General features: G+C 50.1%; 1 protein-coding gene across 2 annotated transcripts; it reads right to left on the bottom strand.

Annotated features, from left to right (window-relative positions):
- Positions 1-88: 88 nt before the first annotated feature.
- LOC102686312 (5-aminolevulinate synthase, erythroid-specific, mitochondrial-like) lies at positions 89-15146 on the bottom strand. Of its 2 annotated transcripts, XM_015367808.2 has the most exons (12): positions 14909-15146; positions 14622-14675; positions 11228-11419; positions 10531-10674; positions 9636-9749; positions 8737-8959; positions 8016-8200; positions 6988-7167; positions 6032-6196; positions 4033-4301; positions 3362-3521; positions 89-2669 (listed from the first exon to the last, which is right to left on the bottom strand). In XM_015367808.2, exons 3-12 carry the CDS (start codon positions 11394-11396, stop codon positions 2506-2508), a joined length of 1773 nt encoding a protein of 590 aa, XP_015223294.2. In that variant the 5' UTR covers positions 11397-11419; positions 14622-14675; positions 14909-15146; the 3' UTR covers positions 89-2505. The 2 variants fall into 2 exon arrangements, with proteins under 2 accessions (XP_015223294.2, XP_015223227.2); XM_015367741.2 differs by lacking the exon at positions 14622-14675.
- Positions 15147-17002: the final 1856 nt, after the last annotated feature.

The raw sequence follows: 17002 nt of genomic DNA on the forward strand, positions 1-17002 counted from the left end.
CGGAAGTTGTGCGGAAGGATGTTACGTAAGCGCTCGTATGAGGAACGTGTCTGCCTGGGTATCTTATCTAAAAAGACAAAACGCAACATTGTTTAGGAGTGGGTTTTTGATTTTATTGGGTTTACCAAGACATTGTACACAGTTCCTACAATGATGAAAGCAAAAGATTATGGTATGATCTAATCAATCATTGCCTCTGAACACTTTGTCCAAGACGGTGACATGTGACATGAAAGTTTGGTCCTTCAGCTGTTCACCTCGGATTTTCACCAGATTTGGTGGTTATTTGTTGTTATTTATTATTATTACATTACGATTTCCATATTCCGAATTCCCAATTTTTACTGCGTCTGACATTCAACGAAATCAACAGTTGGCGAGCGATACAATAATCGGATTAGATATCGGAAACGATGTATTGCTTTTGACGAGGACTTCTCGATCACGGTGTCGCGTCGCAGGGGCGCAGGCGCGAAGTAGAACCACCGCATGAGATGAAGAAACACGCAGCATGGAGTGCACACAAGCACGGGCGGATCCTGTTGGTTTCAGCGACGTCTCGGTAGACGTGTCCAGGCTGTAGCTTCGCAGAGGAGGGCAGGTCTCCTTAGTCACACAAGCATGGAGTCACCCTCCACGTGAAGAGAACTGTCCCTCCCTCCCCACAGCAAATATAAGCCATCAAGTATGCAAACCCCGAGGACAGCAGAGCGATAATTTTCTGGCGCTACAGGCTCGGAAGCAGGGCTCCCTGTGCTGAAATGAACAGTGATATCTTGAGACTTATAAAGCTATAATGATTATACTGAAGTGTTATATATGTATGTATGTTAGTAAGACATTAGTAGTTCAGGTGGGTAGCTGCGTCAGCATGCGTAGGCTGCAAAGGAACAAGTAATAGGTTTATTCCATGCTGAAAAAAAGAAGAAAGAGAACACAACGTTTCGGCCGTGGAGCCTTCTTCAGGTGTGAGGACACACCTGAAGAAGGCTCCCTCTTCCCTCTCCCTCTCCCTCTCCCTTCCCTCTCCCTCTCCCTCACACCTGAAGAAGGCTCCACGGCCGAAACGTTGTGTTCTCTTTCTTCTTTTTTTCAGCATGGAATAAACCTATTACCTGTTAGTAAGACATCTGTATCCATCAAGAATTAGGTTAAGAGAACTCCGGATTTAGTAAGATGCCAAAGCACTGAGCTCTCAGAAGAGCCCACTTGGAAAATATTACAGGCTGTCGTTGTAGCTCCGACAACACGCATTTGTACAATTCCTGTGGTCAGACTCAATTCCTGGATACCAAGGATGCCTTCTGTTTTGAATTCCTAAATTCTAAGTGATCTCAGGGAAATGGGGTGAACAACTGTTTTTTTCTCCAGGAGTTAAGGTGGAATGTCACTGTTGAACCTGAAGAATTGCGGTTGAAGCTGTGTCCCGATTTTGTGTCATTTAGAAACAAAAGGCAGTTACTTTGCTTTGCATACTGTTCTACCACAAATGCTTCAGGTTCTAGTTTCTGACAATGGATGGGCAACAGCAAGAATCAATCACAGGAGAGAAGAGCAGTTTGATACCTGGAGTGTCTGTGAACTTGTGGCCACAGTGTCTTGCAATCAGAGCCTCAGTAGCTGAAGTCTTCTGCCGACACTCTGGCCTTTTGGAAACAGGCTGACTGACCACCGGAACTACTTCTGTGCAGAACAGTTTACTGCCGTGTAGCTGTCTGACACTAGAAAGTGCTCAACGCGCAGGTATCGCCATGCCGAGAGAACACAGTGTGCCAATCTGAAGATCTATCCAGGTAGCACCATGCGTTCTTCAGCCAGCAGTAGAATTCTTCACCCATGCCTTATGCTTTGAAATGCCCAGAGGTTAACAGAAAGCCACATGGAAGAGAACTGTGGGATCTGTCTGTGGTAAACCGAGTGGGAGTCCATGAAGGAACAGCAACACAACCTCATCCTGTTCCACAGGGGAGCCTCCACAGTCGGGGATGGGGTCGGGGGGGGAAGAAAAGCCAAGATTTAGAATAAGAGAAGATCATTTTAAATATCACGCCTCACACCTGTTTATAGGCCATATCTGCTTGTCATTCTGTAGAAGTGATGGGTTTTGGTTTTACTTTGTGAAATAAAAGGCCACATCAGTAGAGCAGTTGTCATGTAAACAGAGAAATCTACATGACGAAGAAGAAGACTCTCACCGCGGATATAGTTATAGTTGAGTTTTTCAAGTCATGTGACATGGGAAGCTGAAAACCCAGTTGCCATCTTATTACATCACGTGCTTTTGTCTGCACTTTTTCAAGGGGGGTGATGGTGTCCGTTTATTTTGTAATTTTATCTAATTTCTCGTGGTACCTGTCATTTTGGTTTGCCCCTGTAGCACGTTACGAGTTTCTGCCTACAATCACTTTCAGAAATAGCCCAAACTTCGCAGATATGGCCTATGGACATGGAAGAGAGGGGCGATATATGTTGAATCTTTTGGAGTAACGTGTATGAATCTTCAGTTCAGGCGCACACGGTGATGTACTGGGGCTCCATGTTCCCGAAGTAGGACTTCTCCCACTCGCTCATCAGGTCGAAGTGCAGGGGGCGGTGACAGAAGTTGCAGGATGCCGCCAGAGGCTGACTCAGAGGCAGCCCCACCTCCACCCACGCCTCCACGAGTTTCTCTGCAAGCACAAGAGAGCACCAGTCAGCACACAGACATACAGGCCGTGCCCGACATCGCCGCTCCCATCAGAAACACAGGGCTGTCTCTTCATCTCCCAGCACAATACACTGACACAGAGCAGAGTTTCATCGGCCAGTTGAAGCACAGGTGGACAGGCCGTTCCTTGCTGGCCAAGCAGCCTACAGAAACAGAATGGATTGCCAACAGCAGTCTTAGCCTGAAGACCCCTAGCACAGTGCTTCCCAAGTGCTTTCCAAGCTCACAGCACACTGCTAGCATCCCAAACTGTTAGTGGCACAGCAAATGATTTTAAAATAATCCCGACTGATATCGCAAGAAACAACATTTCCTTCAAACCGAAAAAGAAACATAACTCCGTTTCAGTTCTGGAAAGAGCTGCGGAAAGGTTATGTTCCACGCTTTTTACTGAAGGCCAGTGTGTTTTGAATCTGTGGCACACCTGTGACCATTCCACTGTGACCATTCCACAGCACACAGCTTAGGAAGCCTGAATCCAGGGCTCCTCACTTTAATTCACTTTTTCCACAGTCACTAGCGGAAACAGCTGTAACCGCCTCAGTGTTGCCTGTGACAGGCTCCCGCTGTGCTGGGGCCGCCACCTCTTGCCGGGGTGAGCTGGGGTGACGGTGTGGAACACAGAAAGGAGAGGGGAACCCCGCGCCCACTCACCCACAAAGTAGTCCATCATGTCCGGGTCGTGGTGGGGGGAGGGGGCGAGGCGCAGCAGCTCCTCTCCGCGCGGGACGGTGGGGTAGTTGATGGCCTGGACGTAGATGTGTTTCTCCAGCAGGACGTCACACACCTTGGAGTTCTTCTCCGCGTTTCCCACCTGACGCACACGTCACCGTTGACACACGCTTTCCTTCTCAACGACCCCTCGGCCCCCCCAGTCAAGCTCCTCTAGTGATTCTATGGGCCAAGGGCTCCGGCATGGGATCAGTGCGGGGTGGTCTAGCCATCTGATAGCCCGACGACACTCCTAATCTGAGTGCCTCACCCCGCGTGACGGGCCAGACCAAGATACAGCCAGATCAGACAGTACTGTGTTTGTGTGGGCTCTGTTTTGTGCTTGGTGTTGTGATGCATACATATCTGCATGTAAAGCTCTGCTCCTCTCTACGTGGCCAGGGTATGTATTACTGTAGGTCCTATTCCTAGCCCAGGACAGTACTGGCAGCAGGCAATTCAGACAGTACTGTGTTTGTGCGTGCTCTGTTTTGTGCTTGGTGCTGTGAACCATGCATTCTGTACATATACTGCATCTGCATGTAAAGCTCTGCTCCTCTCTACATTCCTGGCCTGGGACAGTACCCGCAGTGCCCCGTGCTGACGGACCCTACCCGGATGGGGATGATGTGGCTGGGGCAGTTGATGACGGGCAGCCCGGCGTCCATGAGCAGCTGCCTCATGTGCTTGACGTTCCTCTGGTGGGCCCTGCGCAGAGCCTGGCCCTCGGGGCCCTTCAGCACCCGCACCGACTCCAGGGCCCCGGCCAGCACCATGGGTGGCAGGGAGGTGGTGAAGATGAAGCCCGCCGCGTAGGAGCGCACGGTGTCCACCAGGGCGGCGGTACTGGCAATGTACCCCCCCACGCAGCCGAACGCCTTTCCTGCACAGAGACAGACAGGGCACTGGTCAGCTACAGAAGATACGGGCCAGCCTTAATTGCCATTCCACCTTTGTTAATCATTAATCCCCGTCTTCTGCTACAACAACAATCATCCTTGTTTCATATATCCCCTTTCATGCCATGTCATGTTCAGGGCTTTTATAATAAAAGATGACAAAGGCAAAAGCAATAGGAAGGTGTTCGCTGGTAAACTAAAAACAGAATTCAAAAGCCAGTGCAGAAAAGAAGTTTTAAGATCGGATTTGAAACTGCCAGATTTGAGAGATATTTCCACAGACAAAAAAAGCAGTCTTACAGGGTCTGGAGCCTTGTTATGTAGTAAAAGGAAGTAACAGATGGCTGAAGTTTGGGACAACAGATTTTGCCCTGATATGTGTTCGTGTTCTGCAGTTCCTGTCTGTAGGGCACAGACAAGCTCTTGCAGGTGACATCTGTGCTTGGTGGAGAAACATTGTTCTGAAAGCAACTGCCCACAAGGGGGCAGTGTAGTTTGAGTGTTACTATTACAGTACTAAAGTCTTTAAAACTGCCACTACTTTAAAAAGAAAAACAAGTAACTCACTAGTAACTGCTGGCTTAATGATAACAACTGAATTATCTACAGGTACTTTAGCTACTATTTAGCTACTATTAATGTTATTACTGAGACTGTACTGTAGTATTTTAACTACCCCTACTAATTACTGATATTATTGCCACAGGTTTTCTATTAATATGACATCTACTTTAATTTACTCCTTTAATTTATTTTCTACTAACAGTACGACGAGAACTAAGGCTGCTGCTTTAATCATATATATTGTGTTTAGTTCTTTTAGATTTTGCTCTGTAACCTCCTCTCCCTGCTGATAATAAACACGAGACTCCAGGATCCCCAGCTGGGACCGTTATCTGTGCCGACAGCGGGCACTGCTGGGACAGGGAGGGTGGGGCAGGAGAGGGCGCCCTGCTGACACAGCCTAACCCTGATAAAGCCCCCACAGCCAGCAGATAAGCCGGTGGAAAAGGCAAGTGCCCTGCCAGGCTCAGTAGCAGCAGCTCAGCCTGCCCCCTGCTGGTGAGCTTTCTTAAGGCAGGCCCCAGGAGCTAATTGTTTTGCCATTAGAAGCGCTGAGCCGAAAGGCCTCAGCTGAAGAAGAAAGAGGAGACAGGACAGTCTGTAGTCCTTCAGCTGAAGTGTGAGGCATGACTGCACATAGTGTGATTTTAGTCCAGTGACTCAGACTCATAATTTCTCTAACAGTGCTGAGTTTAATGCAATCATCCCCCTGCAAGCTAATAGGTTTGCCGTTGGCGAAATGAGCTGCTGAGGTGCGCAAATCGATCTGAGGGCATGCACCTTCAATACCAGTCACTACACGGCTTTCACACTGCAGTCAAAGCGTGTTCCCTCTGCCTGAAACACTCCTGACAAGCAAGCAGCCCCTAAGCCAAACTGTCCACTGGACACAGGCACTTTATCAAAATGCTACCGGGGTATCACAGCTGAAAAACGGACCATCTGCAGCCTGACTCCGATGTTTTAGAGCAGGTGCTTTAAAAAGGTAGAAAAGGAAGGGTATGTGTTTACAAATGTACTTTAGTGGGAAGGATGGTGAAGATGCCTAGGGTTTAAATATGAGGACTTAGGGATCTGTTGGCCTTAAAGAAAAGAGCTGCAGAGTCTTGTATAATGTGGTCACGGCCAGAGAGTTCGCCCCAGTCCCTACCCAGAGTCCCGGAGACGATGTCGATCTTGTGCATGACGGAGTCTCTCTCGCCCACGCCGGCACCCCGCGCCCCGTACAGCCCCACCGCGTGGACCTCGTCCACAAAGGTCAGGGCGCCATAGCGGTGAGCCACGTCGCACATCTCCTCCAGGGGGCAGATCGCTCCTGAACACAACCGGCAATCAGGCGCATTGATCATCGTCTGCTCAGAAACCACACACATTACAGATTCTACCTTTCCAGAAAAGCCCAATAACGTAATAATAATGTATCTTCTACACAGTGCTGTTTATAGTTCATTAGCTGAAGGTGCTGGATATGATTTCCTAAAGAAACTGATTAATAATAATAATTGCTTACACTTCTAAAGCGCTTTTCTGGACACTCCACTCAAAGCGCTTTACAGGTAATGGGGATCCCCTCCACCTCCACCAGTGTGCAGCCCCACCTGGATGATGCGCCAGTTCTCTCCCCACACACCAGCTCTCAGTGGGGAGGAGAGCAGAGTGATGGAGCCAGTTCAGAGAGGGGGTTATTAGGAGGCCATGATTGGTGAAGGCCAGGGGGAAATTAGGCCAGGATGCTGGGGTAACACTCCTACTCTTTTAGAGAAATGGCCTGGGATTTTTAATGACCACAGAGAGTCAGGACCTTAGTTTTATGTCTCTCTGATGACTCAGGGTCTCCAGTTGCTGGAGACATCACTCATACAGCTCAACTGGGGAAAACTGGGACTTAAATGGGAGAGGTGGGGTGCGGTACAGCATTCCCGCTTTAATTCATTCACAGACACTGCAGCCCCTCCATAAAAATCCTGATCCGTTTTCAGCTTCCTGTGGTGACTGATTCCACCCAACGAGAAAAGCCGGCTCCTTTGTCTGGGGTGTCTCGGGGCCCCCAGCACTGCACAATGACTGCAAGCGAACGGGAAAGAGACCCCCCTCCCTGCCGCTCACCGTCCATGGAGTGCACGGTCTCGAAGGCCACGATCTTCGGGGTGGCGGGGTCTGCGCGGCCCAGCAGCTCCTCCAGGTGCCGCGGGTCGTTGTGGCGGAAGATGTGCCGGGGGGCGCCACTGTTGCGGATGCCCTGGATCATGGAGGCGTGGTTCCCGGCGTCCGAGTAGATCTCGCAGCCTGGGGGGGGGGGGCGACAAGAACGCGTCACGGGTTCGAGTTCGCCAGGGCTGCGTGCTGGCGGGGAGCCCCAGCACACGCGTGCCGCGATCCCACCCTTCCTGCCTGACGTCTGAGAGAGAGGGAGCCGCTGGCATCTTCCACAGGCGCTCGAAGACACATCGAGCCTCACGAGCCGAAGCGGCATTTCAGAATTTCAAACAGGGGCCACTCTTTTCTTTACTGATTTGTGGGGAAGTAGAAGGAATCAAAAAACCATGTTTAGGCAGAATCCTTCAAAAAGTGCCTGGATGAGATTAGCTGCCAAAGATCCCCTCTTTTTTTGTAACACTTTCATGCTGTTGTATTGTTATTAAACTGTGGTATTGACATGCTGAGCCACTGCAGGACTTCATTAGTATTTACTATTACTATTTCTATTTAAACAATGGAATATTCAATATTGACACGGATTTGTGCCGGAACACAACGGCTGGACTGTCATGCGAGGAAAGATGAATCCCTAAGAGCAGAAGTGTCAGCTCCATTCCTGAAAGGCCGGCCATCGCCTGGTTTTTGTTCCCACCTGAGCTGTCAATGAAACAACCGACCTCATTATTTTCTTCCTTAGACACACACAGGATGTCAAAGGTCTTGTACAGTTGATAACCCAACACATTCCCTTCATTACACGTAAAGCTGCCAATGAAACGCATTAGAGCCGAGCTCAGAACCTAAAGCTGCTGTTAAGTAAATGGTTTGAGCAGCTGGGTGTGACCGGCTGTGACCTCAGGTGGAGAGGAAGCCAGATGGCACAGCGCCCCCAGGCTTCCAGGACGTGACCTGGGCGCCCCTGCCTGCCAGCCTACCGGGGAGCATCTTGGCCAGGGTGAAGAGGGTGGAGTCGTTGGCCACGAAGCAGGAGGAGAAGACCAGGGCCCCGTCCTTGTGGTGCAGCTCGGCTAGCTCTCGCTCCAGGTCCACGTGGAACTTGCTGGTGCCCGAGATGTTGCGGGTGCCCCCCGCGCCCGCTCCGTACTGGTCCAGAGTGTCCCTGCGGAGAGGAGCACGGAGTCACGCACAGCTGACGCAGGACTGGGAGCGCTGAGGAGAAGTGTGTTTCAGCTGGAGAACAAGAGGTGGCTTTTCCCACAAAGGGTGGTGGGAAACAGGCTACTCTGCCTGGTTGATGAAGTGCTTACATCAGTGAGCTACTATCCATCCAGCAATTTTCTGTCAGCATCCTCCAATTCAGGGCCGTGGGGCAGACAGAGCCTTTCCTGGCAAGCAAAGTATTGATGCCCAGTCCATCACAGCCAGGACAGACGCAGACATGCACACTCTCACACCTAGTGCCACATTTCTCAGTTAGCCATTACTAACATGCAGATGCACTGGGTAGACGTCCCCCTTGATATCTGCACAGTGTGGAGTGGTTCTGCCCAGGCCCGTGGCAGGAGGTCCAGGTGCTGCCCACAGCCTGGACAGCGCCTACCCCTGCCCCAGAACCCTAGCGCCGAGGTCACTGGAGTGCACAGCTCACAGCTAGACACAGCGATGGCCCCGTCCAGAGGGGGCGCCGGCGCTCACCGGATGGCCTGCAGCACGCGGGGGTGGCGGCTCATGCCCAGGTAGTCGTTGCTGCACCACACGGACACCTGCTTGGCAGCGGTGGAGGGGTGGGAGTAGTCCTCAGCGAAGGGGAAGACATCGGCTCGCCGGTTCACCGTCTTGAAGACACGGTAGGTGTGGTCACTCTTCTTCTCTACGATCTTGGATTCGAAGAAGCTGTCGTACTCAAAGCAAGGCCCCTCTGCACAAATCAAAGTCAAGAGGGATGAGTGGCCCATTATCTAACCCATCCAGAGAGATCCATCATCTCTCTGTCCACCCCTCCATCATCTACCTGTCCACCTCTCCATCTATCCCTCTGTCCACTCCTCCATCATCTCTCTGTCCATCCCTATATCAAACTCTCTGCCCACCCCTCCGTCATCCGTTTGTCCATCCCTCCATCATCTCTCTGTCCATCTGTCCATCAATCTGTCTGTCCATCCCTCCATCATCTCTCTGTCCATCTGTCCATCTGTCCATCATCTCTCCGTCCATCTGTCCATCAATCTCTCTGTCCACCCCTCTATTAATCCCTCCTTCCATCAATCTGTCCATCTCTGCACTCCTCCATCCATCACCCACCCCCCTGGTTCTCCCTCCCTGTCTGTGTTGTAGTGCTTCACTACAGATGCCTCATATTTTCCTGTTCAACAGTGATCCGACACGCTGCTGATTTATAAATTGTTCATTTCGTGAAATGTATGGTTGTGGATGTGAGGCGAGGTGCTGCTGTGTCCAGGTGCAGAATTATTCCCACTGAATCCCATGGAATCGGTGGTTGCCTGCTGTGGTTTCCTTCTGCTGCTGCACCGGCAGATTGCCTTGTGGAGTGTGGAGCTGTGGTCTCTGCTGGTGCCAGGACAGGCTCTGACTACCTGTTATCATGTTGTCCTTGATGAGGTGGGAGACAGGGGCAGCGGACCCAGCAGCGAAGCCCTGCATCTTCTTCAGAGTCGACTGCAGCCCCTTCAGAACCGAGCCCATGGCACCTGACAGGTGAGGCCACACAGGGACAACGCACATCAGTCACCTGCAGACTGAGGCTCAGCCAGACAGACACACCCAACACGACAGGCAGAGACAGGGAGGGTGTGTTTGGGAGAGGGGGAGTGGGTGTTTTAGAACAAGAACTGCTGATTCAGACACTGCATTTTGTCATTGTTTTGCTACATTACAACAGAAAGAGAACTGCCAATATACTGTACTTTGATTTGATTTGTGTCAGAAATCCAGTGCTTCAATCATGCTGCATGGGAGACTTTTTGAGATTAAATTGCAAAACGAACAAATTAACAAAGCCGATACAGAGAATGCTCTTCACTTGAGTGGCATAACCTCTATTTTGAAAAGGGCTGTAGAAGTTCAGTGACAACAGACCTAGCAAAAATGTTAGTTTATATATTTTTTTTGTATATATTATTATCTTCCACTGAGCCAGAGTCAACAGGCAGCAGTGTGGAGCCATGGGCAGGAGTCTGGGCTTGGGACTGGAATGTTCTCAGTTCAGATCCCGGGGGAGACATACAGTAGCTCCTGAACCACTGAGCAAACATCTTTCCCAAATCGCTCCAGTAAAATACCCAGCTGTATAAATGGGTGCAAATGCCAGTTACTTAGATTAAAGCATCAGGCAAATAAAATAGCCTTGTAATAGTTATGGAGTTTGAGTTGCAATTGAATGCGGAGGTAGAAAACATGAATCAAATCTTTGAAAGATCAAAACACGAGGCTTCCTGTACCCAGGCTCCTCCCTGACCCCCCGCCCTTTACCTTTGTCCGCGGCCTGGATGTCCTCCTGCAGCTCCGGGCTGGCCTTGACCACCCCGATCTGGGAGGACACGAAGGGACAGCTGGAGGCCATGGACACCGCCGCCTGGGCAGCAGCCTGAGCCAGAGAGCGCTGGGGAGGAGAGCCTGCGGACAGAGCCAGCCAGTCAGTCCCGCTGCGCGCTCCCGGAGCGATGGGCTTCTGCTCCCAGTCCGAGGGGCTGTCCTCCTCTTCGGAGCCCCACGGACCACGCTAGCACCGAGGGGGGCACATGGCAGGACAGGCGAGTGCACCCCCCCTTTGTCTTTCTGAAGACTAGAAGACTGGGGGTCTCCAGGGGACCCAGGACTGAGCACAATCTCCCCCACTGATCATACAGTAGTGTGTAGTTTACTGATCTGAGGATCTCATCCAGCTGTTTCTTGAAATAAGCAGGGGTATTGGCTGGGTAGGTTGTTCCCCCCTCCCACCACCCTTTGTGTAAATAAGCATCTCATGTTTTTGGGTTTAAATTGACTTCCAACCATTTCTACTCATACGCACTGCTTCCCGACACAGTTCAAGCCTGCAGACGTCCTACAGTCTGGAGTAAATTAGGGCAAATTGCCACTCTGTGTGCATTCTAAGGCCTCTGAAATTCAGACGGGGGCAGGCAGGAGGGGCAGCTCTGCCGGGGCTGACCTGGGGGGTCGCTCTTACCTCCTGGGGCAGTCTCTCTGGCCCTCTGCTGCCGGGCAGCAGTGGAGGCCACTCCGCGGACGAGGACGGGGCAGTGGTCAGCCAGGTTGAAGAGGGAGGTCCCGGCCTTGCACAGGACGTGCCTGGGCACCGTGGTCAGGAAGGGACAGTGATGCAAGAAAGCAGCCATGACTGACTGGAGCTGTGTTCACACTGCAGGGGACACAGGGCAGACATGTTGGAGACATCTATCATGACTAAAGAGCCCTAAAGAGCTTCACACCCCAAATCAACCACTGCACCCCGTCGATGCTGTCTTCCTTAGCGCACCCCTATTTAACATGAACATCTGGTGCTTGCCAGTTCGGACATCGTGCTCCTGAAACTATGGAATACTATTCCCCAGAGTCCCCGGAGCCAGGTCTGCATTATCCTTCTTTCAACGCAGAATTAAGATGACTTTGAGCAATCAGGCCTGAAATGAGGGCTCGGCACAGGCTTTTCTTTGTTTGCAGCGGTCTGTGTCCGTGCAAAGCTTCCAGGCAGGGCTGTAGAAACGGGTGGGAGAAGAGTAAATCATGGGAAATCGGGAAAACCTGGAAGCCTGCTATGGACAGTCTGCTGGTGGGATAGGCTCCCACTGTGATTTAAGTAAAGCACCTTTTAAAGTAGCAGCTGAAATTATACATCAGTCAAGGGCGACTCAGTGAAGGTGACCTCGCAGTCTAATGTGAAGTTATCCATTGCTTCAGGGGAGCTCAGGTGCTGTTCGAGTCAGAGCAGTCAGTCTCTCACTGCTCTACCTTCAGACGCCCTGAACCCGTTCCCCGCTCCGTTCTGCGCTCACTGCCTACCGGGCTAATTCCTGGGTTGCTGGCGTAAGCAGATTAGGGGTCAGAAGGAAATACTTAGTGAAGCTCTGAATGTGACGTTTTCGTCGAGTCTGTGAAGAATCGTCCGGTCCGGCCCCGAGAGAATTAACATTGCTCCTGTTCTTAGGAAGGTTTAAGGGATTTTCCAGAGGAATTTCTGTGCGGGTTTGTGTAACCATTGCTTTACCAGGAAGACTCCCCGGGCTGTGATTTTATTGTGAAGAAGCAATTTGAATGATAAAAGAGCGAATCGTTAGGTTGGACTTTCCGCGTATTCCCAGCATTTGCGCGCATTGTTTGGTGCGTGTCCGCTGTCCTGAACTGACCCTCAGGTCAACCGTATCGCCCAGCGGTACAGTTTCGGTGGAATTAGGCTTGGAAACAGCCCATCCCCGAGCGGACGGCTGTGGAGCAGAGCTGACTGGGCGCAGGGCCGGTGTGGCCGGTCAGTGAAACAGGCGCTTGAACGAGCGTAGTTTACTGTGCGCTCCGGGAATCTCGAGTTGAACCCAAAGCCACACTGTTAAAAAAAAGTGGGTCAACACTCAGAGCTCCTGAAACCACGAGTTTCCCAGGAGGGAAATGCCTGAGCTGGGGCAGGAGGAAAGAACATGTTTATTATGCTCAGCTAGGCTCTTCTGAACCACTCACCGGGGGGAAAAAAACGAAAATCAATCCCTATAGTCATTTTGTACATGTTCAAAAATACAAGCAGTGAGCAGTACTCTGTCTTTACTTTGAAACTTCTCATTTCCCAATCAGAATAAAATTTTAGCCGATTAGCTAAAACAAAGCTAACACTTTTAAGGTATCTGTCGATTTGTTATTAACGGGTACAGATTGATAGACCGCGTAGACGTAAAAACGAGTCACATAAAATTAAAACCAAATAAAAGCATATGAGGCGTGGGTAACAAGATTATAATTTCTATTGCTCCTCACAGAGACGCGACAAATAAAGCTACCCAGCACCAGGCGTGGATGTACCTGGCTGGGTGTGGGGGTTAAGAGCTGGGGTTTGGGGGCCGGAGATAAACGCGCACTCGCTTATCGTGCCCGCCCAGGCGCGCGGTGCTGAAGAGTTCTCCGAACCGCGCACGTCACGGGTACGCGAGAGCTCCGCGCATCAACAAGCAGGATCGGTGCGTCAGCTGGGTTCTGGTGAACGAGCTCCTCCTGGTACAGTTACTGTACAGCTGTTTCTGGCACCACCGCTACGAACATCACAGAAGTGCCGATGATGGCCCCTACTGTCTATATGACAGACTTTCTTGGTGCTGCACTATTGCAATCAGGTGTTTCCTTAAACTTTGTTCATCCACTTGTTTTCTCAAAAGACCACGTTGTGTATACGTAAACCTCTGCAGAGAAGTAAATTAGTAATTTATAATATCGTACAGTTATTATACTAAATATTAATATTTATATTAAATATTAAAATTATAAAGCTTGGCTTTTCGGAACCCAGAACGTAACGGCGCCACCGGGAAACAGATCACGAGTCGAGGAAACAAGGGCAGCTCAGATAAAAACCGGCCCCGGCGCCGTCCGGGAGTAAGACCGTACGAACAGCTCCGTTCGACCACTCCAGCCCTTTGGTATTGTGGGGGTAGTTGTGTCTTGAAAGAAGCCGGGGTATCGCACTTGTTCCACACTCCCACCACCCTTTGTGTAAAGAAGTGCCTCCTGTTCTCACTTTGAAATGCACTAACATAATTCGAGGACGAGGGAATATTTAATAAAAATACCGGCGTGTGGTAACTGTCGCTGTGCACGTCGTACAATTCACGATTAATTTAAACGTTCAGTTGTTTTATACTAAATCAGTCAAAGGGGTCTGCGATTCCTTCAAGAGCACGTAAGGTGTTTGCAGTTTGTCTCCACACCTGTACAAACTGGAGTCAATCCGTCATCCAGACGCTTTGATGTTATAATCAGTGTCTGTACGAGACCCTCGGATCAAACAAGCTCGACAGACCGAACGGCCTCCTGTCTTGTGTGCGCTTTCGGTCGACATTCATCGAAATACGCCACCCACTGCCCTGTATATACAGCAGCTCCTGTGTCCCGTTAGGTGCTATCAGAAAAGAACAGTCACATACAGTGTACATTCACCGGCTTTAAGCAGTCAACACTGTCAGGATGTCAGTGTGAAGGAACCCAGTCTCTTCAGTCTTGAACAGCGCAGACTGCGAGGGATAGCGGTACAATATGCCGGACAAAAGGCTGGATGTTCCTGTGAGACCTGGACTTCAGTTCACACCAGAGAGCGCCGATCGCGTCTCTCACCACCCCCTGATGAGCTCAGAGTACTTGCAAGGTAGCTCACAGCTTAAAACATTCATCGCATTCTTCCGAAATCTAGACAACTAGACTTTACTTAAGTCTTCAATCATCTTTTGAGAAACAAAGCTGAAGAGCGAGAGAACATTTGACTAGCGATAACACTACAGCAAAGATCAACCGCCACCAATAATCAACACGGTGAACAGCAGGAGTCACAAATAACCAAAAGAAGGAGGCGGATAGGTAACGAATTCGACCTTTTCAGCGTCTGTGAAGTTTGTGCCAGACCGGCGCTGTCCTCGGTTCGGCGTCTGGAAAGAAAACCTGTACTTCTTACAGGTGCAAGATCTCTCTCTCTCTCTCTGCTTAACCATGTTTTCTACAGGTTTTTCAACAGGTTTAATGAAAATCAGTAAAGCACAATAAAAAACAACAACACTTATTTATCAAAAAATTAAAAGGTTAAGAATGAAACGATTCAAGTGAGCTCCGATGCGTCGCCGAAGGAGTGGCTTCAGAGAGAAAGTAAATCGCCAAGACTCACCTGTTGACCTGCACTGAGGACGAACGTTAAAACAGCACTTCAGCCACTCGCTGTGCGGGGCTATAGCACCGACAGGGGGGGGGAGAGGGGGGGTCTGGGTGCACGCGCTGCTCGTGATTGGCTCAGGGAGCCCGACTTTATCACCCCCGAGCCTGGAGGGCTGGAGCGCGCGCCCCGATAACACCGACACCGCCGACGCCCTCCGCGCCACAGACTCCGAACTCCTGCCCCGCCGCAGTGCCACTCCGGCACGCCAATGCGACAGGAGCCCACGGCCACAACAGTCGTGATGCTGTTGCACGTGTTTTTATTTTTTTCCCCCAAAGTGTGCAATATGAGGGAGTCCTCTGCGCCTTGTGTGAGCACGTATTCCGCGCGTCACTTCATGCATCTTGGGCAAAGCAGAGCCATATACATTCATATACATTAGATCGTGAGGTGTGCATCTCCTTCCAACCTCCAACCACCCAGCATTAGGGAAAATGGGATCAAATGTTTAAGAAATACTAAAAGTAAGACTTCTCTATGCGTATGTTGGGGAATCCCTTACGTATAAAATAAAAACGAAACTTTGAAGGTGTAAATACATTCTTAAACAGCTCGTGTAAGAAACAGCAAGTCATCTTCCCATTTTCCCACATATATTTCAACAACAACAACAACAATAATAGCAGTTGCAGTAGTTTTCTATTGCGATTAACATGTCTAACCCCTGCGGTAGCCGAGACGGGCTCCTCCTGCTGGTCCCAATACTCAATTTTCACCGCCGAAAGTAGCCGCACGAATTTGGGACAAACCATTATTTGATAAAAACATGAATGCAGAAATAATATTGGTATTATGCACGTCAGACATATTTTAATTCTCTCATTAAAATTTTAAGATTTTAGCTAGCAAAACCACATTAGACACGTATCAAACGTTACATGTCCTCAATTCTTATCACTTCAGTTAATAGTGAATCAGACTATAGGTACCTATACTACCGCTTCGAAAGTTCATCACCTTGATCTGATGCCCAGAACAAAATCTTCATTTCTGTGTCTTCAGAGTAACTGAGCACGATGTGGTGGAAAACTGACCTGCACAGATTTAACTGTTTCAAGATGAATTAAATACAAACCCATCAGTTTGCAGGTTCTACACTGGTGATACAGACTTAGCTCTGAAGAGCTGAGTGTCGAGGATGAGGACCTGGCTGGATTACAGCTGGAACTGGGCCTCACTGAAGAAGACAGATTAACTATTCCCAGTCAACTGTCGCCTATTACAGATTTTTACACTTACAAATTCAGTGCTTTTCTGGAGACTCCTTTACAGCTAATGGGGATCCTCTCCACCACCACCAGTGAGCAGCCCCCCTGGGTGATGTGAGTGCACTGTATTCCCCCCACACACCAGCTCTCAGTGGGGAGGAGAGCAGTGAAGAAGCCAGTTCGGAGATGAGGGATTATTAGGAGGCCACGACTGGTAAAGGCCAGGGAGAAATTTGGCCAGGACTCCAGGATGAACACCCTTAACCTCTCTGAGAATATCCGTGGGCATTTTAACAACCACAGAGAGTCTTGGTATTAAAGGCCCACACAGACCGCAGACCGAGTGCTCCCTACTGGTCCCACTAACACCTCTTCCAGCAGCAGCCTGAGCTTTCCCAGGAGGTCTCCCATCCAGGTACCGGCCAGAGTCGCACAGCTCTTCATGTCTGTGCACTGCTCAAACTGTCCCTGAACTCCTGTCCAGGGCTGGTACTGCTTCTGACCATCCGGTAGCCAGATCTTCAATCTCTGAAGCTCAGCAAGGCTGGGCCTGGTCAGCCCTGGGAGAGGAGGCATGAAACTAAAACCAGGCTGCTGCTGTACATGGTGCTGGTGGACCAGTAGGTGGAGCTCTTTCCCCAGACAGGAATTTCCAAACTAGTGTCACAGTATGGTGACAGGGGTCACTGTCCTTTGAATGAGATGTTAAAACAGCTTTAGGATGACTTTGTTGTTAAAAAAAAACACATGGCACAGTTGCTAAGAGTGTTTCTCCAGCTAAATTCCACTCTGGCCTGCCTGGAGTTCCTCAGTTAGTTCAGAGTCCTACTCTGGGATC

The sequence above is a fragment of the Lepisosteus oculatus genome, chromosome 2 (genome assembly GCF_040954835.1).
Source record: "Lepisosteus oculatus isolate fLepOcu1 chromosome 2, fLepOcu1.hap2, whole genome shotgun sequence".
NCBI lineage: Eukaryota > Metazoa > Chordata > Actinopteri > Semionotiformes > Lepisosteidae > Lepisosteus > Lepisosteus oculatus.